Genomic DNA, 24,851 nt, shown 5'->3' with positions numbered 1-24,851 from the left:
ATTTTCCAGACATTCTGGCATAACGTGGTTCATGGCAGGGTTTATATATCATAATATTTTCCAAAAACACATGGAGAGTCTCACAGTGTCTTTTCCTTCTGGATTATAGATACAAATGAATGTGAAAGCAGCCCTTGTGTCAATGGTATCTGCAAGAACAATCTTGGTTCTTTCATCTGTGAGTGTTCATCTGGCAGCAAACTAGACTCTACGGGCTTCATCTGCATTGGTGAGTCAATTGATTTGTTTTACTCTTTAAACAAAAACATAAATTCACTTGATTACATTCTTTAGTTTGTTAAATCCCTAATATGGTGAGGAGAGTTTTATCAGGCTATAATTTCTACATTAAATCCATTATAGCTAAAGGTGGGGTACTGTGGCCTTCCAGATGTTGTTAGACTATAATTCCTGTCATCCCTGCTCACTGGCCGTGCTGGTTGAAGCTGGAAGTCCAGCAACATCTAGACAGCCACAGGTTCCCCAACCCTGTCCCTGACAATTTGGGAACTTGCATCTTGGGGACTACATTAACATTTTTAATAAGTCTCCGAGGATGATTTTTTTTTTTAGATACTTGTGTAATCCATTCCTTGGGTAGGTGTGTGTGCTGTTGTTGCTGCCGTCATCAAATGTGCCAAATAAAAACTTCAGTATTGGCTCAGCAGACACTTTAAACATTTCTTCCCCAAACATTGTCAACATTGTCAATATCATTATCACTGTGTTCAAGAAGGAAAAATCTGGTGTCAGTAAAAGTCGCAAAGACTTGCAGCACACAAGATCCATCTGCATGATAACAAAGGTGCAGATTACAGGGAAAATCCAGTGCCAAATTTGAAATTAGCAAAATCGTCGCCCATTCCTGGTCTGCAAGCACCTAGAGGATCAAGCTTGCTACAGATATTTTTCTTTTATAACATTCATACGGATGGATCAGGAAGACCCTGTTTTATTTTAATTCATTGTAGATAGTCTGAAAGGAACATGCTGGCTGAACATTCAAGATAATCGTTGTGAAGTGAACATCAATGGAGCCACTTTGAAATCAGAATGCTGTGCTACTTTGGGAGCAGCTTGGGGTAGCCCTTGTGAGCGCTGTGAATTAGGTATGATTTTTACTTTGTAATGTTCTTTAGCTACTTGGCAGAAATGTGTGTCTGAGTAGTTTCAGCAACTGAACATTACTGTCAGACTGTATGCATTCCTTAAGTCAAAGAAAAGTTTGCTACAAAATACATTTAATTGGTCTGGATCCAGACTTCCCAGCAGTGGAAGATGTGACACATGCTGGAGGAAGGAAAGGGAATTGGGTTTTGCACATTTTTCTTTCCCCCTGTAGTCCCCTATTCCCCTTGAAAATCTGCTCTGGAGATTGGAGGGACCCTCCAGAACAATATGGAAGGTGGCATTCTGGGCTGAAGGAATAAAAATTGGTGGAAATCTCCCCCCCACTTCTTCCATCTGGATTAGAGTCCCTTCCACAAATGAAAGGAGCCTTTCCATTTGTGGAAGAGGAAGTCTGTATACATCCCATAATATATCCTCTGTGTAACGTGTGTACATTTGTAAGCATGGTTAAATAAAAGACGTTTGCTAAGGATATAGAACTGTTAACATTTCATTTCACATTGTATGCAAATGAGTAACTTATCTACTGATACCTCACCTAATTATGAGATATAACTATTATTATACAGCCATGAGAGTGGCTGTATACTATAGCCAGCATGGATTTTTCACATTCCACAATGTTAAATTGAAAATACCCCTCATGCCATTCTGCTGCTTCTCATAAGTTCATTTTAAGTCCTGAACTCAGAAACACTTGCTTAACAACTCTCTAGGTTTTCATAGTGATACACAAAACACTCAGAGAGAATCAAGAGTTCAAAGTGTAAAACAAGAGGGGGGAAATGCAGATCCCATTGGACTTTTTTTTCTGTCAGTGGTCTCATAATCTGTTGAAATTCATTAAAAATCAGCCATGGTCACAGAATACCTGAAATCCTGTCACTGATTTTGTCCCATACTCTGACCATCTTCTGCAGTTTAAAAGTTTAAAAAATGTGTAGCTGATTTTTAATTATTTTTAATGATAAGCGCAGGCAGGCTCAGTAAGAACCAACTGTTAGTGTTCTAAAACCCAGACTCACATCTGTTGGGATTGGCTAATCAGATGGCCCCATTCACACCAGACTTTGATTTCATGTGAGACAGTCATGGCTTCCCCCAAGAATCCTGGGAAGTGTAGTTTGTGAAGGGTGCTGAGAGGAGACTCCTAATCTCCTGGAAGAGCTCCAGTGGCCAGAGTGGTTTAACAGTCAGCCTCCCCCTCTGGGGATTGTAGCTCTTTGAGGGGAATAGGAACCCTTTGCCAGGTTCTTTGGGGAAAACCATGATTGCCTAAAATGAAATAAAGGTCTGTTGTGGATGTGGCCAGGGTTTTGGTTTAAATTTGGTTGGGAGACTACATGTGCCTGCTGTAGAATAAGGAGGTGGGGGAAACCCTGGAAAGAAATGATACTGTTCACAGTACTTTCCTTTTGGAAAGGAAAGGGGCATCCCCTCTGCCCAGTGTCCACACACCCAATCTCCTTCCCTTCCGCTCCGCTTCCTGTCCCTCCCCTCCCTCCCCTTCTCTTCCCCCTCCTCCCCTCCCTGTCCCTCTCCATGCCAGTTTCACCTATCCTAAGCATAATTGTACAGGAGTAAATCCCTTTGAACTCAGAAAGCATGCAAATGATCAAACCTACCCTCTCCTCCTTCCTAACCCCTTCCTCTTGTCCCTTCCCTCCCCCTTCCTTTGCTGCTCCCACCCGTCACCCCTTCCCTCCCTTCCTCCTTCCCTTTCCTGTCCCCTACCTGTTTTTCCTTCCCCATGGTCAGTTTTACCTATCTAAGCATGATTGCACAGGAGTTTATCCCATTGAACTCAATAAGCATGCAAATGATCAAACCTATCCTTCCCTCCTCCTTCCTCCTATCGCCTCCTGCCCCTCCTACCTTCTCTTCTCCCCTCCCCCCTTCTCCTCCTCCCCCATGGTCAGTTTTACCTACCCTAAGCATGATTGCATGGGTGTAAATCCCATTGAACTCAGTAATCATGAAAATGATCAGATTTGCCTTTCTGCTCCCCCTCTTTCTCTCTCCTTCACATCCCCCTCCCTCTCTCCTCTCCCCTCCTCCTCTCTTCTTCCTCCCACCCTTTCTCTTCTCCTCCTCCCCTGTGGTCAGTTTCAGCTATGCTAAGGATGATTGCAGAGGAGTAAATCCCACTGAAATCAATAAGCATGCAAATGATCAATCCATTCTCAGAAAACTTGCACAGGATCCCATTTCTTACCTCCCGGATTAAAAAGCAGGGAAATTCACTAATAGGCAAAATAAAAAACCGCTTGTGGTTTAAGAACCTACCTATAGACAACAGATATTTCTATCAAACTTTTAAAAACAGGGAAACTGGGCAGCTATAGTGAATGCACCAGGAAACCAGGAGACCTGACCTCCTCTCTGAGATATTGTACTGCCATACAAATGTGTAAAAATGCAAAAACAATTTGGGTTGGTCTTTCACAGTCCAATCCACTTCCTGTGGAGCTTGGAAGAATTTGGTAACATATACCTCTGAGCATATAGTGAGTGGTAACAACACCTGCAATCAGCCCAATAACAGAAACAGAAGATGTGCTGATCTTGTTTTAGCAGGGAGGAAGCAACAATATTAAGACACATGATATAGTTCAGATAGTCACTTTAAATATATTTGATTTACTTTGCAATTTTAGTGAAGCATTTTCTTTTGTTTCTGTTTCTGTGAATATGCGAAGTACAGCAACACTTTGCATAATTTACACTAAAAAAAATGCAAAAACAATTGTGGAAAAATGGCACCGACTACTCTACAGTATAGTCTGTAATGGTCATGGGGAGTGTCTAAGTTTGCACAAGATAGAACAATGGGAGGTGAAATATATTCTAGCAAATTTCTAGATGTGCTCTATGTTTTTAATTGACCATGCCCACCCTTCCTCAAGTGGGATGGTTTAAGCATCGCAGGGTGAACACATTCATCTTGGGCAGGCCAAGTTTGTTTTTTCCAACAGCTAGATTCATTGCTGAAGTAGCAACATATTGTAATCATATTGTACTTGTAATATTGTAATTGATTTTACATCAAACTGCAGTTTCAGATTCAACTGTCAATGCACCCAAAACAGAAATAAAGCAGAACCTCCAGTTTGAAACACAAAAGGCCGTCTTCACCATCATATGACATTGGCCAATGGAAAGGCTTTGTAATTAATAAAAAAATTAATTTGACACAGATTTCTAGGATGAATAATGAGAGAAATATGATTTTCTAGGTTAGATTCTCTGTAGAAACAGTAGTAACACAGGAAAGAAGCAAAGCAAAAAGAACACCAACATACATACAAAAAAAGTAATTCTTCATCTTTGGAGATATAGTCCTGATTGCAGGTGTTGCCACCTTAGAGGTACATGTTACCAAATTCTTCCAAGCTTCACAGGAAGTGGATTGGACTGTGAAAGACCAACCCAAATTGTGTTTGCATTTTTATAAATTTGTAGGGCAGGACAATATCTCAAGGAGGAGGTCAGGTCTCCTGCTCCCCTGGTGCATTCACTAAAGTTGCCCAATTTCCCTGCTTTTTAAGTTTGATAGAAATATCTGTTGGCTATAGGTACATTACTAAACTGCAAGGGCTTTTACCTATTAGTGAATATCTCCTCAGCTTCCAATATGTAAGGAAAGTGGAAGCTTACAGAAGCAAGGCAAACGGTGTATTTGCCAGTTTATACACTGTTCTGCCACTAGTTCTAGTAAAGCTGATTTCTACTTAGACATCTGGGATAATATGAAGAAGATTATGATTTCACTGTCTCAGGAAGCAGGGTTAACAAATTTCACAATGAAATTCAAACAACCCAAAACTTTAAGGCTCAAGTTTTTGCATGGCTGCACCAAAGATTTTCCCTGTCAAACAGATGACCAACTTTGTTCATCTGTAAGAGGGCAGAACAAGGTACCCAGATTCACACAGAGACATAAACCTTGACCATTGGCCATGCTGGCTGGAACATGTTAGGAATTAGATTCCAATAAGATCTGGAGGGCCATATGTTCCCATCCCTGATATAACTCATTTATATTTCTCTTGTTAAAGTTATTCATGAGCAGAAATGATTGTATTGTGTTCAAATCTGTTAACAAACATAGCTGTTGGAAGTTTTATTTCATTCTGTTTTCATTCCTCTCCCTTCACAACAACCCAACCTCATTGGGCTAGCATGTTTTGAAATAAGTGTTTTCTTCCACTGCAGACCCAGCATGTCCCAGAGGGTTTGCAAGAGTCAAAGGTGTTTCCTGTGAAGGTATGATTATTCTCTGCTATTAGCACAATAATTTTCACAAACAGAATAAATATATTCAATAATAATAATACTTACAACAACAATAATAATAATGTTAATGCCTATACAAGTCAAGCAACAGTGAGCCCAAACTGTTTCAAATTGAACAATAAAATGTAGCTGTGTTCATTTCCTGGAATGTGGATAATGCCTTTTATGCTTCTGGATATGGAAACAAAGAACAACTGCCCTTTACCTTCTTTGAAACAACCCATTAAATTGTTACTAAATGTTCTTATCAAGTTTCTTCTTAGACCTTTTCAACTTTAAGAATCCCAAGTCTTTTTAATTTTTATGGCATTCTTTGCATTTTTCATATTTTTTTAGATTTTGAGCTAATCTTATATGTTAACAAATGTTACAGACAGTATATAATGCAATATCAACAATTTAGATACCAATTAAGACCAAAAAAAGTACTGATGATCTATATGAAGATGGTGCCAACATGAAAGATTTGGATTCTGGGACCATAGGCTATGCTTCCTAGAAGATGCACTGCTGGCAAGTGATGGGTTGTACCTCACAAGGACTGGGAAGAATGTGTTCGGCCACAGCATGGAGAAATTCATGAGGAGAGCTCTAAACTCAATCCTAAGGAGGAGGGAGATGTAAACGTGGTGGTAACAACTAACAAAGGCTAGTGCACAGCAAGAGGAACTGGGTGAATGGCTCTAATGGAGCCCAGTAATAGTCTTCATAAAAGTATAGGAAGGAACCCAGGCCATAAATCACATGGTCTTCAATGTCTGTATACTAATGCCCAGAGTATGGGAAGCAAACAAGTTGAACTTGAACTCTTAACACAGGAGAGTAAATATGACTTGATAGGTATAATTGGAACTTGGTGGGATGACTGTGATGACTGGAACACCGCAATTGAAGGATATAACCTGTTCAAAAAGAACAGAAGGAATAGAAGGGGAGGCAGAGTCACTCTCTATGTTAAAAATGCATGTCCCTGCTCAGAAATACAGGAGGATTAGCTTGGTAGCTTCACTGAGAGTATCTGGATTAAAATAAAGGGGGAAGGAATAAAAGGAACATGGTGGTTGGAGTCTACTACTGACCACCCAGTCAAGGAGAAGATGAAGATGAAACTTTTGCAAAGGAAATTGCCAATGTTTCGAGGAGACATGATGTAGTAGTAATGGAGGACTTCAGTTACCCCGATATCTGTTGGGAGACAAATTCTGCCAAACACGGCCCCTCCAAGAAATTCCTGACTTGTATTGGAGATAACTTTCTCCTACAGAAAATGGAGGAAGCAACTAGAAGATCAGCTATCCTTGACCTGATTCTAACCAACAGAGATGACGTCGTGGATGAAGTGGCACTTACGGGAACTCTGGGAGAAAGTGACCATGCTATACTAGAGTTCTTGATTTTAAAAGAAGCAAAACTGAGGCTGGCCATACGTGTACCCTGGACTTCAGGAAAGCCAATTTTAATAAACTCAGAACAATGGTAAGTAAGGTTCCATGACAAGTGACCTTAATGAGAAAAGAAGTCCAAGATAGGTGGGAGTTTCTAAAAGAGGAAATTCTGAAGGCACAATGACAAACAATTCTGTCAAGGAAAAAAGGGGGGAAATAGCAGAAGAAGCCAGTGTGCCTTCACAGAAAGCTTAGAGATGACCTGAGAACAAAAAACGACACATACAGAAAGTTGAAGGAAGGCCAGACCTCAAAGTAAGAGTACAGAAAGGTAGCACGGAATTGCAGGGATGCCGTCAGGAAGGCTAAAGCTGAGAATGAGCTGAGGTTAGCAAGAGATGCCAAAAGCAACAAAAAATCTTTCTTCAGGTACATCCATAGTAAAAGACAAGAGAAAAGAAATGGTGGTACAGCTACTCAATGAGGATGGCAAAATGATAACAGATGGCAAAAAAAGGCAGAAGTGCTCAATTCCTACTTTGACTCAGTCTTCTCCCACAAGAGGGTCTATGAGGAGGTGCAGGGAATGCTAATAAATTTGCAAATGATTGAAGTGGGAGGGATAGCTAATACCTTGGAAGACAGAAACAAAATTCAAAGGGTCCTTGATAGGCTGGAGCATTGAGCTGAAAACAACAGAAATAAATTTAACTGCAAAATTCTGTATCTAGGAAAAAGAAACCAGATGCACAGTTGTAAGATGGGGGATACTTGGCTCAGCAGTACTAATACTGAAAGATCTTGGGATTGTTGTTGATCACAAGCTGAACATGAGCCAACAGTGTGATGTGGCTGCAAAAAAAGGCAAATACTATTTTAGCCTGCATTAACAGAAGTATAGTTTCCAAATCATATTAAGTATTGGTTCCCCTCTATTCAGCACTGGTTAGGCCTTTTCTTGAGTACTGTGTTCAGTTCTGGACACCACAGTTTAAGAAGGATGCAGACAAACTGGACCAGGTTCAGAGGAGGGCAGCAAGGATGAACAGGGATTGGAAACAAAGCCCTATTAGGAGAGACTGAAAGAACTGGGCATGTTTAGCCTGGAGAAGAGAAGACTGGTGGGAGATGTGATAGCAGTCTTCAAGTACATGAAAGGTTGCCACATAGAGGAGGGCCAGGATCTCTTCTCGATCATCCCAGAGTGTAGGACACGGAATAATGGGCTCAAGTTGCAGGAAGCCAGATTTCAACTGGACATAAGGAAAAACTTCCTAACTGTTAGAGTGGTATGACAATGGAACCAACCACATAGGAAGGTGGTGGGCTCTCCAACACTGGGGGCATTCAAGAGGCAGCTGGACAGCCACCTGTCTGGTATGCGTTATTTTGGATTCCTGCATTGAGCAGGAGGTTGAACTTGATGGCCTTACAGGCCCCTTTCAACTCTATGTTTCTGTGATTTTATAATCACACAACAGGACAATTGTTCTTTGTTAACATTCAGTGCAAACTTTAATGATCTATGTCTGTATCTTTGTCCATAAACTTAGATATTGCTTCATTTTATCTAAATATTATCAATTACTTTAATGAGACTTTATTTACTGAACCAAAACATTTCTATATCTGTACTGCACACAAAATTGATTCATTGTTTCTAAACCTTTCCCTTGTGAAAGACTGTTTAAACTCTCTTATAATCTTTGTTTCTCCCTTCTAAAACTTTTTTTCATTTTTATTCATTTTAACAATATTATTTCTAAACAACCACTATTCAGTATTAATGAAGAAAAGACTGCTAGAGTTGAAGAATGGGATAAGTGGTCATTATACTCCATGGGACAGTTCTTTGATCTTATCCAGCATGATAATCATTATATTTTCATATTATTATATTTTCACATTTTTATATTTCCTTTGTTGGAGCAATCTGGCTATATAAATGAAAATGTCATTTTTTCCCCACAGTTTGTTATATATCTAGTTTATACTGTGCTAGTCTTACTGATATAAGGATAAATTGTAATCTATTCATTCTTTATATCAGATATAAATGAGTGTGATGTTTTTCCTGGTGTGTGCCCCAACGGACGGTGTGTCAACAGCAGAGGTTCTTTTTATTGTGAATGTCCTGATGGCCTGACACTGGATGGAACAGGCAGAGTGTGTTTAGGTAAGCACTCAAAGGCATCCCAGAACCACAGCATTAGCTATATAGTTGATTTCATGTCAGTTCACATATCAACCTTGTACTAACAATCCACATACCTTGAATCCTCTTGTGCCTCTAGTAACCTCCAGTTGTCATAGCCACGACCAGTGACTTAGACAACCTGTTTATTGAGCATTCATTTTGACTTGTTTGGAGGGAGACTGATTAATGTTGTGTTAAAGCAAGTCTTATTCTACACTTTCCTTATAGCAAAAAGTCCAATCTTTAGTGGAAGCAGGTTTGTTGTGCAAGACCTCCTAATTCACTATAATTGCAAGACCTGAGTTTACCAGTATGTGATGTGATTGAATCCCACTCAAAAATTGCAGTAGTCTGGAAGCATCCCTAGGCTCAGAATCTACTGCTGCTACCACTCAATTATCTTAACACTAGCTTCTCGCTTTTTCATGACAGAGAAAACCAGGAAATCACAACAGTGGCTTTTTTCCCTTCATATTTTCTTTTGCAACAGCTATTTTTCCTGCACTTGGGAGGAAAAAGACCAGGATAAAGTCAATGTGACATCGAGAAGGAAAAAAATAAGGAAATAATTGCCTTGAAAACTATGAAAAGGGATGGTGTGGGTGTACCATAATCCAGGCATAAACTATGGTTTGATATTTGCTTAAAAGTCAAGAACCACAGAACCGGCTGAAAGAAAGCAATACTAGATTTCATCAGTTCTTACTTTATATTTAAGTATAAAACAGAAACATTTCAGTCTTTCAGAGAAAAAAACACATTTCTTTATAGAAAAAAACAACTATAAGACTATTTGTTGAATGGAAATTATTTCACAATAAGTGTTTATGGGAGTGATGCCTGGGAGTAAGTCCCATTGAATTCAGTGATGCTTACTTTTCAGAAAACATGTATAGTATTATTTTCAGAAAACATGTATAGTATTATACTGTTAATCCTTTTAGACCAAAATGCTCAAAGAAAAAAAAATCATGCAATGATATGTGTTCATTAGATTAAAATATTCTTAAAATTTCATAGCTAGAGAGTGTAAGATTTGAAGGCTCTAGTTGGAAAACTTTTTTATGTGTTTAGTGTGGGTATTTCTTAGTTGTCATTGGGTTATTTGCAGTTGTACTTTCCATCTGTTTCTAAGAATTTCACATTAGGTTTATACTTGTTAGTTGCCAATATTTTATGAAACAGTTGTAGACATATTGAATCTATTTTAAAATGCTGAGGCCAATAGAGAATGAAATTAAAAACAAACCTCTGCCCTCCCCCCAATCAACATAACATTTAAGAATACCTAACTCTTAAGTCAAAATTGTATTCAAGAAAGATAATATTAATTGCGGCCTAGGGGTGAAATAAGACACAGACACAATATATATTTGGGTTAAATAACGGGCCACTTTATTAACCAAATTCACATTGCATAACGAACCTACAGAGGGGAACATAAGTGCGGGATTCTCCTGGTGAGTCAGACAAAGCCTGCTTGCAGCTATTGGGGCGATTCAACCCCTGCCAGGCAAGGGGCTGCCAATCTGCCAACCCCTTGCCCTGACCACACCCATAGGGTGTGTAGGAAGACCAACCTGCGTCACCGCCTGCCCCCGGTGCCCTGAAACTCTGAGTGGATGAGACATGTTGGCCCCAAAGGCGACCCGTATCCTGCCCTCGGGCCGTATAACCCGGAGCTGCAGGCCTCTGGAACCACCAATCACCTCCAAAGATGCCTAAAGGTGTCACCTAGCTGCCCTTCACCTTTACACTTTCCCACACTTCCTTGCCATAAAGCGACCAATTAAGATATTAAGATCAAACAGCCAAATCAACCTAATAACCAGAAATGCACCCGTGCTAACCCTGAGCACCCTCACTGCTAACCACAGTATGGAGTAGGCAAAAGAAACCCGCCGGCTAAAGCGCAGGCAAGCCAAAAATTCCTAGTCGGCCCCGAAGCGACCAAATTAATCACACTTCAGCAGGGGGAGGGGAGGGTGGGTGCCGAAGAAGAAGAGGAGGGTGAGGGGCCGGCACGAGCTTAAATAGGCTCGGCCGCTCGTCGCCCGCGGCGCGCCTTGATGATGTCATGCCAGTCCTGGCGTGCCTGCCCTTCCTCTAAATGGCGGCTAGAGCTTCACCCCAGGCTGGAAATCTCGCCCCGCAGCCGGTAAGTACCATGCAGAGCGGGGAGTTCTTTAAAATAGGCTCAATTTCTGGGCAATTTCTCAAAAAGAGAGTCCTAAAGGCACTGACTTGCCTTGTAGGGCAGAGGGCTAGCAATATACTTTTTACCATAAGTCCAGTTTTTCTTCATAAGGAAGAAATTGGTCATCTTTTGAGCTGAAAACTTGCTGTGCATCCACAACCCTGCCACTCATGGTGGAAGATGGGGGGAAAGGTGGCAAATCACTGTCAGCCTGGACCTGGCACAGTGATCTGGCCTGATGCCATCATGTGACAGCAGTGGTACCGGGTTGGGATCCAGCAAATCCCGGGCCAGCTCAGCCCATTCCTGCTCAACCCATTTTGGGGCTCCCTGCCAATAGCGGGGATCCTACCAGCAGTAGTTCCACCCTCCCACACATTTAGCGGGTGGGATGGGTACTTCTTAGGGTTGCCATATTCCAGTTCCACAAATCCGGGCAGGTTAATTTGCATATTATGCAAATTATTTGCATATTATTTGCATATTATGCAAATATTTGCATATTAACATTTGGATTGTCCAGTTGTTTTGTTTTTGTGCCTAGGAATTACCACCAAAAACTGGGGAAAGATGTGAGATACCTTTTTTTTTAAGCAACATTTTCAGCCTTAAATGCCTAGTTTCCAACACTATGGAGTATTTATTGATTGATTAAGAGAATTTATATCCTGCCCTTTTGCTGTTAAAAACAGAGCTCAGCACAGCTTACAAATATAATAAAAACAATAAAAATACACAATCAATATAAAAACATAATAAAAACACAAAATAGCAACAAACATAAAGTAAGTCAGGGCAGCAGCATGGTTAACCATAACATATACAATATATTTCAGAGATGTGGTGAGTGGAGAAAAACAAGCCAAAATGTTAGGAAAACGAGTCTTTCACACCACATGCTCAGTTCTAAATACTGTTGCAGCAAGTTTTACAAGTTCCTCCAGTATTCCACTGGTGCAGGCACTCAGACATTCAAAGTATCTGTATGTTTCTTAGGTTTTATAAAAGCAGAGCTTTGCTTAACTCAAAATTTCTCAACCACATCTACACAGGTTCCACCTCCATACTCAAAATGAAACTGGGCCTGGAAGTGTGCAACAACCCCACACATACCTTGCTAATTAGATTACCAATGCCAGGATGTCTGTCTTATTGACTACTCTCCTGCTCCCCCCCCCACCGGGCATCATGAAAGACCCAGTCCTGAGCTCAGAAAGAAAATAAATATCTGGTCCTCTTCAAAGTATTGATAAGCCTCTTGTTTTAATTGAAATAATAATTATAAATTCTTGTTCTTATCACTAATGGGAGTTAATTATCTTGCATATGCTGCTGTTGCTTCTATGGCTGTAATGGAGTGAGGTTAAAGATAAGTGAAATGCAAATAGGAAAAAAAAACACAGAAGGCAGTAACACTTTCCTAAATGTAATACCATACCAACCACAACAAGATTCCTATGAGTAAGGCAAAAAACTAAGCATCTCACAACCAGTCAGGATTCCTAACCAAAAACCAAAAATATGATAAATGAAGAAATATGTATATAAGCATGACTATCAAATATATTTATTATTTACACAAACTGTAAAGATATTTATAGTGCAATCCTAAGTTTATTTATTCAGAAGCAAGTCCCAGCGTATTCAGTGGGGCTTACTCAAACAGGGACAGAACTGCAACCTCAGGTGATAAGCAACTTCATTCACACAACCCAAAATTCCGAATCATGCCACTTTACGCTGTTTTGCAACTGTTTATACTTGTTTTATGGTCATTGGATTTTAAATGGCTTTATTTCTTGTTGTGAGCTGTATTGGTTTCCAACCCTACCTCACGGGGTGTTGGAAAGACTCCATACATGCACACGCACACACAGCAGATGTATAAATACATACAGCCCATATAATAGTTTATTGTCAAACCAGTTGATCATTGCAGAAAAATCAGTATTAGTTTTAAAAAAATCAGTATTACTTTCCTACAGAATAAAAACTGTAATACCTAAGTAAGCCCTGCCTACTTGCTTTCAAATTGGACTGGAGACAGAGTTAGAACACAAACATAATTCTTTTTTACATTCACTCCAAAGTCCTATTGATTTTCAGCACATTCATAACATGTCTACTCAAAGTAAGTCCTATTGAATTAAATGGGATTTACTTTGGGCATATGGGATTAGCATTGCTTTTACAAAAAGCAAGTATTGGGAAGGTTTTCAAAACACTGCCCAAGGTCTGACTCCTGCACACAAGAGAAAAAAAAACTGAAATGTATATACTTACCCAATTTATGAGATTTTCAGATAAACGGGTGTGTGTGTGTGTGAAACCACCATTTTGTTTTCTAGACACTGCCTGAGGTCAATGAAACTGAAACACAATCCCTGATTGGCTGCAATGCTGAACGGGCGGGGTTAAAGCTACAAAGTGCTATAGTACAGTACTGTTTAAAGAAAGGTTTAACAGTCGAGGGGGGTGGCTGACGTTTTTATGTCTATCTCGAGAACCGGACCACCTAGAAACTTATTTTTTAAAAAAAATTAAAGCTGAGAATCCGGGCCACGTAAGGGGCTAGCCGGGCGCCGGGTGGCATGCATAGAATCCGGGTAAAACCCAGCTATCCGGGCAATCTGGCAACCCTAGTACTTCTGCACCAGCAGGGAACTACACATCTCCTCCCAGTCTGCCCACATACAGTCCAGTGCAAAGATAGCAGTGTTACCCGTTTACTGAGGCCTTTGCTGGGTACTGATGCCAGACATTTGTCATATCATTTTAAACTAATTTATGTTCTGACTGTTAATGCTGCCAGATTTATTTTACTGTATTTTTCCTGGCAGCTTGGTTATTTATTGATTAAATATAAACACAAATAAATAATGAGTGCAAACAAATATATACATTATCAGAAAAAACACAATGTTAACATAATACAGATTAATATCAAGTACTTTAAATTACTGTGACTTTGATCAAACTGTATTAATAAAAATCACCAATATGTGATAAAGTAGTCATCATCTCTTAATCTTATGAGATGTGTGAATTTAGTCATTAAGGCAAACTTTCACATGTTTTCTGACCACCCCTTTATAGATGGCATTGTCTGTAGTCTTCATTTATTTGCATATAAAACCCTTTCAACAGCGACCATATATGAAGCTATTTCTTTATGCTCTTTTTTTTACCAAACCACTGATTAATTTAGCAAGAAAATAAATAGGTTCTTGTGGAATCGCATATCCTTATATCTTTTCCATAAGATACTTAATTAAATTCCAATATTTTTTGCCAATTTACACCCCACCACATATGAAAATAATAGCCTCTTGCTTTTTTGGCATTTCGAGGCCATACGTGGATAACATATTTCTTATTTATTAATACTGATGAAAGATACTATTGTGTCATAACACTATAACAGTTTTCTTTTATGTGACTTCAGAGAAAATATATGTTCTATGTTTATTTTTAATCTATATATTGCTTGATTGTAAATAGAACCTGTAAGTGGTTACAAAACCACGTGTTCCATAAACTCTCTCAGATAGCTATCAAAATATTTTTGTCTTTATCTTGCACCCATAGTATTTTAATTAATTAATTAATTAATTAATTAATTAATTTGTATCCCGCCCTTCCTCCCAGCAGAAGCCCAGGGCGGCAAACAAAGCACTAAAACACTTTAAAACATCATAAAAACAGATCTTAAAATACATTAACAAATATACAATATAGTACCATATAATGATTAACTTGTTCCAGTTCTGTGTCATATTTTAATATGTTTATAATTATTTTAGAACAGGTGGCTCTTGGTCTTAACTTTTTTAAAATATTCTGTTAAATTTTGTAGACCTTGATCCAATAGCAGATGGTATGGTAGGGCAAAGCCACCCTCTCAACAAAGTTGTCACTGCAGCTTAGCTGGACAACAGTTGGGTGGGGCAAAGGGGTGGCAAGGTTGGGGCTGTTAGCTGTCCCTGTGCAGCCAATATGACACTCCTGCTGCTGTGTCCACACAGCCCCAACATTGCCCCAACATCCAATACATCTTGCCTTTGCTTCCAATATAGTTTATATTCACTAATAGGCAAAAAAAACCTTGCGGTTTAAGAACGTACCAATAGCCCACAGCTATTTCTACCAAACTTTAAAAAGCAGGGAAATTGGGCAGCTATAGTGAATGCACCAGGGGAGCAGGAGACCTGACCTCCTCTCTGAGATATTGTACTGCCCTACAAATTCGTCAAAATGCAAACACCATTTGGGTTGGTCTTTCACAGTCCAATCCACTTCCTGTGTAGCTTGGAAGAATTTGGTAACATGTGCCTCTGAGCATATGGTGAGTGGTGGCAACACCTGCCATCTCCAAAGATAGAGAATTATGTTTTTGTATGTTTGTTGGTGTTCTTCTTACTTTGCTTCTTTCCTGTGTTACTAATGTTTCTACAGAGAATCCAAACTAGAAAAGTTTATTTCCCTAATTCATCCTAGAAATCTGTGTCAAATTTATTTGTATTAATTTCAAAGCCTTTTTATTGGTCAGTGTCATATGATGGTGAAGACAGCATATTTTTGTGTTTCAAATTGGAAGTTATGTTCTATTTCTATTTTGGGTGCATTAACAGTGGAATCTGAAACTGCAGTTTGATGTAAAATCAGACTGATTCCAATATGTTGCTACTTCAGCAATGACCCTAGCTATTGGAAAAAAGAGGATGCATGTTTTCAGCCTGTTTAAATCACTTCATTTAAGGAAAGGTGGGCACTGTCAATTAAAAACATAGAGCACACCTAGAATTTTGCTAGAATATATTTCACCTCCCACTGTTTTATCTTGTGCAAATTGAGACACTCCTGAGGTCCATTGGACTATTCTGCAGAAGTCAGTGCCATTATTCCACAATTAAGTTTGGAGTTTTTTTAGTGTAAATTTTGCAAAGTATTGCTGTACTTCACATATTCACAGAAATAGAAGCAAAAGAAAATGATTTCCTATGGGAAACTTCACTAAAATTGCAAAGGAAATCACACATATTCAAAGTGACCTTCTGAACTATATCAACGGTCTTAATAATGTTGCTTCCTCCCTGCTAAAACAATATCAGCACAGCACATGCCTTCTTTCTATTCTTTGGGCTGATTGCATGTGTTGCCACCACGCACCATATGCTCAAAGGCACATGTTACCAAATTCTTCCAAGCTACACAGGAAGTGGATTGGACTGTGAAAGACCAACCCAAATGGTGTTTGCATTTTGACCAATTTGTAGGGCAGTCCAATATCTCAGAGAGGAGTTCAGGTCTCCTGCTGCCCTGGTGCATTCACTATAGCTGCCCAATTTCCCTGCTTTTTAAAGTTTGATAGAAATAGCTGTGGGCTATAGGTACATTCTTAAACCGCAAGATTTTTTGCCTGTTAGTGAATTTCCCTGCTTTTTAATCCGGGAGGTAAGAAATGGATTGATCATTTGCATGCTGATTGAGTTCAGTGGGTTTACTCCTCTGCAATCATGCTCAGGATAGGTGAAACTGACCACAGTGGACAGGAAGGGGAGGAGGGGGAGGGGAGCAGGCAGGAGGGGGAGGGGGAGGTGAGGTTTGATCATTTGCATATTTATTGAGTTCAGTGGGATTTACTCCCATGCAATCATGCTTAGGATAGGTAAAACTGACCATGGGGATGGAGGCCTGGGGAGGGAGGAAGAAGGAAGAGGGGAGGGCAGGAGGAAGGGAGGAAGGGAGAGGAGAGGGAAGGAGGGGAAAGGCAGGTCTGATCATTTGCATGGTTATTAAGTTCAATGGAATTTACTCCCATGCAATCATGGCTAGGATAGGTAAAACTGAAAACGGGGGAGGAGGAGGGGGAGTGGAGAGGAGAGGGAAAGAGGAAGGGGGAGAGGGGAGCAGAAGGAAGGGGAGGGAGGGGATTGGAAGGAGATGGGGATGGGGAGGGAGGGGCAAAGGAAGGGGAGGGAAGGGGCAAGAGGGAGGGGATAGGAGGAAGGAGAAGGGAGGGTGGGTTTGATCGTTAGCATGCTTATTGAGTTCAATGGGATTTACTCCCGTGCAATGATGCTTGAAAAGGAAATGGACTGCCTTCAAGTTGATCCCCACCTATGCCGACACTTTGAATAGGGTTTTCATGATAAACAGTATTCAGAGGTGGTTTCACCATTGCCTTCCTCTGAGGCTGAGAGGCAGTGACTGGCCCAAGGTCACCCAGTGAGCTTCATGGCTGTGTAGGGATTCGAACCCTGGTCTCCCAGGTCATAGTCCAACACTGACCCAGAGAAGGGGCATGGGGGAAGGGGGAGGAGATTGGGTGAGTGAGCATTGGTCAGAAGGGAAGCCCCTTTCCTTTCCAAAGGGAAAACATTGTGAACCGTATCATTCTTTTTCAGGCTTTGCCCCACGTTTTTCTTCTACAGCAGGCACATGTAACCTCCCACCCAAATTTAAACCAGAGCTTCCCCTGGCCACATCCACACCAGGCCTTTATTTCACTTTGGACAGTCATGGCTTCTCTCAAAGAATCCTGGGAAATGTAGTTAGTGATGGGTGCTGAGAGTTGCTAGGAGATGCCCTATTCACCTCACAGACCTTCAATCAGAGTGGCTGACTGTTAAACCAGTCTGGTCGCTGGAGCTCTCTCAGTGGAACAGGAGTCTCCTCTCAGCACCCTTCACAAACTACACTTCCCAGGATTCTCTGAGGGAAGCCATGACTGTCTCACATGAAATCAAAGTCTGGTGTGGGTGCAGCCCTCTGATTAGGCAAGCCCAGCAGAGGTGAGTCTGGCTTTTAGAATTCTGACAGTTGGTTCTTACTGAGCATACCCCATGTTATCATAGGCTGCCAGCCAAAATTTATTAAATTAATTAGAAATCAGGCAGGCATTTTTTAAACTTTTAAACTGCAGAAGATGAAGGTCAGAGTATGGGGCAAGATTAGTATTAGGATTATAGGTACTCTGTGAACATGGCTGATTTTTAATGAATTTCAACAGATTATGAGAACTCTCAGAGAAAAAAGTCCAAAAGGGCTCTGGGTTTTTTTTCTCTCTTTTTACACTTTGAACTCTCTATTCTCTCTGACTGTTTTGTGTATCGCCATGAAAATTGAGAGGGTTGTTAAGCAAGCGTTTCTGAGGTCAGACCTATAAGTTTTGTAAGATTTTGTTTTGAAATGAGATTATGGGAAGCATCAGAATGGCATGGGGGTATTTTCAAGTTAACATTGCGGAATGTGAACAATCCACACTGGCTATAGTATACAGCCACTCTCGTGGCTGTATAATCCCTGGATATAAACTATATCAAAAGGTCATATTGGAGGTGCTGTCACTCTATATGTAGAAGAGGGCGTTGAATCCAGCAAAGTAAAAAACCCCAAAAGAGATCGACTCCTCCACAGAATAATTGTGGGTGGTGATACCGGGCCTCAATAACAATTTAGTACTGGGGACATTTTATCACCCCCCTGACCAAAATGCTGAGAGAGATCTTGAGATGAAAAATGAAATTGGAGAAACATCTAAACTAGGAAATGTTGTAGTTGTCAGTCTCTGCTGACTGAGAGAAATAGTTTGTGGCTGCAGTAAAGTAATTAACAGATAACAGTCAGCAGCAGGCCATAAATCTGTCAGACTTGAGGCAAAGAGGCCTGCAACTACAGTCAGTGTAACATACAGAGAGAGTGAAGAACAGATTCCTGGGGAGGTCCAAAGTCAAGGTACCAGGGATCCAATGAGACAGGGCAGGATCAAAGACATGTGATGACAAGCTGGGCTGGCTACAAAGAGTCAGGAAAGGTCAACGTTTCCAGCAAGAGCACCAAACCACTCACAGCCTTTTAAGCTCCCCTCCCTGGTTCAGGTGCTAGCAATCAGCCCTCCAACCTTAAATGGCCAGAACATCTGCTTTGCTCTGCTACTTGCAGGTGTCTTCACTCTGCAGGGAATGGAGGGGCCTCCTGTTCATTTCCTGAGTCTGACTCAGGGGGTCCAGCTGTATCCTGAACAGCTTCTAGTGATGGGAGGTCTGCAGGTGCATCTTGGGTGGGTCTGCTTGTTCCCTCTCTTGTGTCTGTTGTGCCAGTCCCCTGCTCCTCATCCTCCTCTGGCTAATAATGGTTGACTTCAACTATCCTAATATAGACTACATGTTTGTTTCAATCATGACAAAGAGGTAAAATGTCTAGATACCTTAAATGACTGTGTCTTAGAGCAGTTGGTCATGGAACTGACCAAAGGGACAGCAATTGTGGACTTAATCTTAAGTGGTGCCCAGGACCTGGTGCAAGATGTAAGTGCTGTGAAACCGATTCAGAGTAGTGACTATAGTGCTATTAAATTAAACATACAAGTAAACAGCCAATTGCCAAGAAAATCCAATACAGTTCCATTTGACTTCAAAAGAGGAAACTTCCCCCAAATGAGGGGACTGGTAAAGAGAAAGTTGAAGGGCAAAGTCCAGAAGGTCAGATCACTCCAAAATGCTTGGAAGTCATTTACAAACCCAATAGTAGAAGCAACTGGAGTCCCCCGAGGATTGGGGCTGGGACCTGTGCTTTTTAATTTGTTCATAAACAATGAAGAGTTGGGGTGAGCAGTGAGGTGGCCAAGTTTGCTGTTGATACTAAATCGTTCAGGATTGTTAAAACAGTATCAAAAGGACCTCTCCAAACTGAGTGAATGGGCGGTAAAATGGCAAATGAAATTAAATGTAAACAAATGTAAAATGATGCATGTTTGGACAAAAAAATCTTAATTTCACACACATGCTCATGAGGTCTGAACTGGCAGTAACTGACCAGGAATGAGACCTTGGGGTTCCATGCTAATCCATGTTAGGGATTATTGGGAAAGGTATGGAAAATAAAACTTTCGATATCATAGCGCCATTGTAAAAATCTATGGTGTGGTGCCATTTGGAATACTAGTGTAGCCTTTCCCAACCTTTGGGTCCCCAGATGTTGTTGGACTACAACTCCCATCAGCCCCTGTCAGCATGGCCAATGGTCAGGAATGATGGGAATTGTAGTCCAGCAACATCTGGGGACCCAAAGGTTGGGAAAGGCTGTACTAGAGTATAGTTCTAGTCGCCTTACCTCAAAAAGGATATTGTAGACCAAGAGAAGGTTCCAAAAAAGGGCAACCGAAATGATTAAGGGGATGGAGCAACTCCCCTATGAGGAAAGGTTGCAGTGTTTGGGGCTTTTTAGTTTAGAGAAAAGATGAGTAAGAGGTAACATGATAGAAGTGTATAAAATTATGCATGGCATGGAGAAAATGGATAGAGAGAAGTGTTTCTCCCTCTCTCATAACACTAGAGGTGTACATCTAATGAAGTTGAATGTTGGCCAACTTGGATGGCTTTAAAAGAGGATTAGACAAATTCATGGAGGAAAAGACTATCAATACTACTAGCCATCATGGCTATGCTCTACTATGCTATACTGCAGAGGCAGTATACTTCCAAATACCAGTTGCTGGAAACTGCAGGAGGGGGGAGTGCTCTAGCACTCAGGTCCTGCTTGCAGGTTTCCCATGGGCAACTGGTTGGCCACTGTGAGAACAGGATGCTGGACTAGATGGGCCATTGGCCTGATCCAGCAGACTCTTCTTATATTCTTACATTGTTACGCCCCATCCTGCATTGCCTCAGCTGCATCCAGCTAAGTTGCAGTGATGCCAGTGTAGGGAGGGCGGCTCCACAGCTCTGTCTTATCATGCTAGCCACTACTCCTTGATTACTTCTTATATTTTCTCTTATTAAAGATCTAATTTGAAAGAATTTAAACCAGGAAAGATTTAAACTTCACTTTTTAAACACCTCTGAGTATCCTGTTCTGATATATTAAATCATTGTACACATAAAAATGATGATTTTTCCATAATCCAAAAACATGGCTTTATTTATTTTCAGATAATCACAAACTGATTTCAGTAATAGACTAAGGTTCAGGATTGCTGGTTCCATATTTTCAACCAATTTGATTTAACAATTTAAAAACAACATAAAATCAAAAAATAGGGTGGGTTCTAATATACACACCTCAGGTATCAAAGGCCATGGTATAATTTAAACAATTATAAATATATATATAAATGGAACATCATATCTTTGTTTTACATGCTGTTGTTTTTCTGTCTGGCCATTGTTTTTATAACCCCATAAGCTATTTTAGGGATTCTGAAAATGGAGAGGTGGCATAAAAATATTTCTAAATAATAAATATCTGCACCATGTTTTCAGATACCCCTTCCTCTTTGAAATATTAAATACATTTGTAAAGGGGACTCAGTATATGTGAGTGCAGTGTTGAACTTAAAAAATGTAGATATGACCCGGTATGGCAATCTGGTGAATAAATTCAGGCTAAATTTAAATCACATCACATATGCTCATAACCTGTTTGCCATATTGCTGTATCTCTTACCTCCTGCTGGGAGGAAGGGCGGGATATAAATCAAATATTAAAATAAATAAATAAATAAATCTGCCATTTTTAACTGGCAACAAGCTAGCCACAGGTACCTAAGATCTGGGTACAATTTTATTATGTGTAAAAACAGATTTCTCTTTATGCATAACAAATACATTAAACACATTTTTCCTGTTGCACAGTCATGTTATCATTATTTTCTGTTACTTCTAATAATTTAGAGATGAATTTGTTCAAGCCAAAGGTTCAGGTGCTCATACGTACTTGGTGATGCAGAAATTTTAGAACTGGGGCTCCTAAACGTCAATATCTGGTATTGTTTTTAATAACATTTGTAGATATCCGAATGGAGCAATGCTATCTGAAGTGGGATGAAGATGAGTGTGGTCAAACTGTCCCTGGAAAGTTCCGGATGGACACCTGCTGCTGTGCTGTAGGTGCTGCTTGGGGCTTGGACTGTGAAGAATGTCCCAAGCCTGGCACAAAAGAGTATGAAGCATTATGTCCCAGGGGACCAGGTTTTTCCAGTCGAGGAGATATTTTAACGGGCAGGCCTTTTTATAAAGGTAAAACAGCGTTAATGATGGCATAAAGATGTGTTTTTAAATTTGTATATTTGTTTTAATATTTTTAGTTACTGTAAACCGCCCAGAGAGCTTCGGCTATGAGACGGTATATAAATACAATAAATAAATAAATAAATTCTGTCAAGGGCAATATCATTTATACATTTTAGTTGTATCAAAATGAAATATTTTTCTGTGAAAGTTTATACATGTAAGCATGTATATGTTAGAATTCCTTCACTTGCATTTATATAAATGTGTGTGTGTGTGTAGGTATGTAAGTGCTATTCTAAAGTGTTACAGGGAATGGGAGGGGTGTGGGCATGATTCCCATGTCCCTATCTAGCCCTCCCACTGTTTGATGCAAATTATTCAAGCAAGCAGATGTTACATAGTACAGATGTGTATAGCAGGCTCTCAACTACGAGTTTGAATGAAGCAGTGGGAAGAGGGGCTGCCTACTCCTCTTTTCCTTCTGACTATTTTTCCACTTCCCCCCATATCTTTTTCCCAAAGAAAGAAACGTAGTTTGGAGAGATGATTTGAAGTGGGAAAATGGGTGGAGAAGAAAAGCTTAATCATCCCCTCTCCATACCATTCCTCCACTCAGTCTTACAGGCTCTCACAGATGTCAGGCGACTGTCTGTCATTATACAATTCAAAGTAAGGTATAGAAAGGATATTCTAACCATTTCACTAAGGAAAAGAAAGTTGTGAAATTTAAAGATGTTCTACATTTCAGTGTTACACTGTTCGTGTTTTATAACTCAGCTGCGGCCTGATTCCACTGTGACCATAACTCTGAAGCCTTTACTCTTTGGTTGTTCTGGATCCCAGTCTAGTATCGGAACAATAGAGTGGCCTCTGAAAATAAATACTTCGGCCATACTACATCTACTTTATTCCTTTGCCTTTTATTGTTATAAAATCTGCACGAACCATCTCTTATAAATAAATCAATATTCTTAATCTAATGACCTCCATAGAGTTGTTTGGCAATTTGACCAACTTATTACCTGTTTTGAAACTTAATCTAAATCTTTATTTCTTCAATCTCTTTCTCCTATTAACTCTATCAGACGCAGAGAATTATAGCTTCTGATTTACAATGTCCATTCTTATGTTTGTGTAATTTTAACATACATTGGGATGATCAGTTGCAGAGCTGAAACATCTGGTGTATTTACTAAAATAGATTCCACTGTTCCAGTTTGCTTAAATAAAACAGTGAATTTTGAGTCAGCACTTTTTGTTTGATAAATGAGCACTTGAATTACATAAAATATGTAAGCATGTTTTATCTGGTTTCCTATTACAGATATAAATGAGTGCAAAGTGTTCCCTGGCATGTGCACAAATGGCAAATGTAGAAACACAGTTGGAAGCTTCAAGTGTAGATGTAACAGTGGATTTGCTTTAGATATGGAAGAAAGAAATTGTACAGGTATGTTTTAGAAGGGACTCTAAAGAAACACTGGTACATGACAGGGGAAGTTTGAGCTGCCCATTCATCTCCTCCCCAAATATCATTCCGGTTTGCATTGTATAACAACCTGTCATTAGTCTGGATGGTTGGTTGTGGGCTCCCCACAACAACCACAACTAGAGCCTCACTGCAGTTAGCCTGCAAAGATATTGCAATAAGTACAGTTTTTAAAGGTGTTAAGTAATGATGTCAGCTTCTCATATTCATGAGGAGCTGCCTGGCTGGTGTGGGGGACAGTTCTGCAGAGCCACTCTTCTGACACCATTGTCTTTGCTACTTATGTGGACAGTGCAGGGGTGAGGCAAGGTAGCAGTGAGGTTGGGGTTGCGTGGGCACAGCGGCAGAGCCAAACCATTGCTTCTGCTTTGACCTCATTACACCCCGCCCTGCCCCACCTCTACACCATCCATGTAAGTCGCAGCAATGCATATGTTGGATGAGCAGTACCATCCCATCGTGCCAGCTGCTCCTGTGGCAGACATGTGTAACAGTCCTCTGATATTTTTAAAAAAAGTTAAAAGGAACCACACAGGGCTATGCGTTTGAGTGAAGGAGTGACAGGGGGTGTCCATGCTCAATACTTTTTAGATTTTTTTCTTTTCAAAATGATGTCTGCTGCTTTTCTACCTGGAAGGGAGGAGATGAATGTTTACGATTTCAGCAGGAAAATGGGCAGAGGAGACAGGGTTAAGTAGCCCCCCGTTCCACCATTAAAACTTACCGCTTTAGCTCCTTGTCATTAAAAAAAGTCTGGAAACCATTTTTATCATGGTATTATTAGAGAACAGCATAATCAGCAGTGCAGGTATTAGGCCCCCTGCCCAGGGCCACTCTCCCCTCCCCATAGAGGACCCGGTGCCAATCTCTGAAGCATTCCAGCTCTTTCTTGTTGCTGCTAGTTCATCTGCCTTATCCTGGATCTGTACTATTATAATGCATCTTTCATCTGTTTATAATGACATGCACAGAGAACAGTTTGAGCAAGAAATCTGGTGACATTTGGGTGCTTGGAGTGATTGCTTAAAATAACAGTATCCACTATTACCACCAATGGTGTCTAGTGTTGTACATCCAGTATCTGCAAAACACACAAATATAGGAAAATACAGTCTATCAAAATTGCCATATTAGCCAGGTGGAT

At 40.3% G+C, this 24,851-nt stretch overlaps 1 protein-coding gene across 1 annotated transcript in view; it reads left to right on the top strand.

Annotated features, from left to right (window-relative positions):
* FBN2 (fibrillin 2) overlaps window positions 1–24,851 on the top strand; it is a 419,303-nt gene that overhangs the window by 193,662 nt on the left and 200,790 nt on the right. Inside the window, exons 20-25 of the mRNA XM_061625313.1 lie at window positions 110–229; window positions 972–1,109; window positions 5,347–5,397; window positions 8,863–8,988; window positions 21,997–22,224; window positions 23,543–23,668. Coding sequence (XP_061481297.1) covers window positions 110–229; window positions 972–1,109; window positions 5,347–5,397; window positions 8,863–8,988; window positions 21,997–22,224; window positions 23,543–23,668 — 789 coding nt within the window. The remainder of the gene's footprint in view (window positions 1–109; window positions 230–971; window positions 1,110–5,346; window positions 5,398–8,862; window positions 8,989–21,996; window positions 22,225–23,542; window positions 23,669–24,851) is intronic.

This window comes from Rhineura floridana, chromosome 1 (genome assembly GCF_030035675.1).
Source record: "Rhineura floridana isolate rRhiFlo1 chromosome 1, rRhiFlo1.hap2, whole genome shotgun sequence".
NCBI lineage: Eukaryota > Metazoa > Chordata > Lepidosauria > Squamata > Rhineuridae > Rhineura > Rhineura floridana.
The sequence above is the reverse complement of the archived record's forward strand: the minus strand, read 5'-3'. Positions and strand labels throughout refer to the sequence as shown.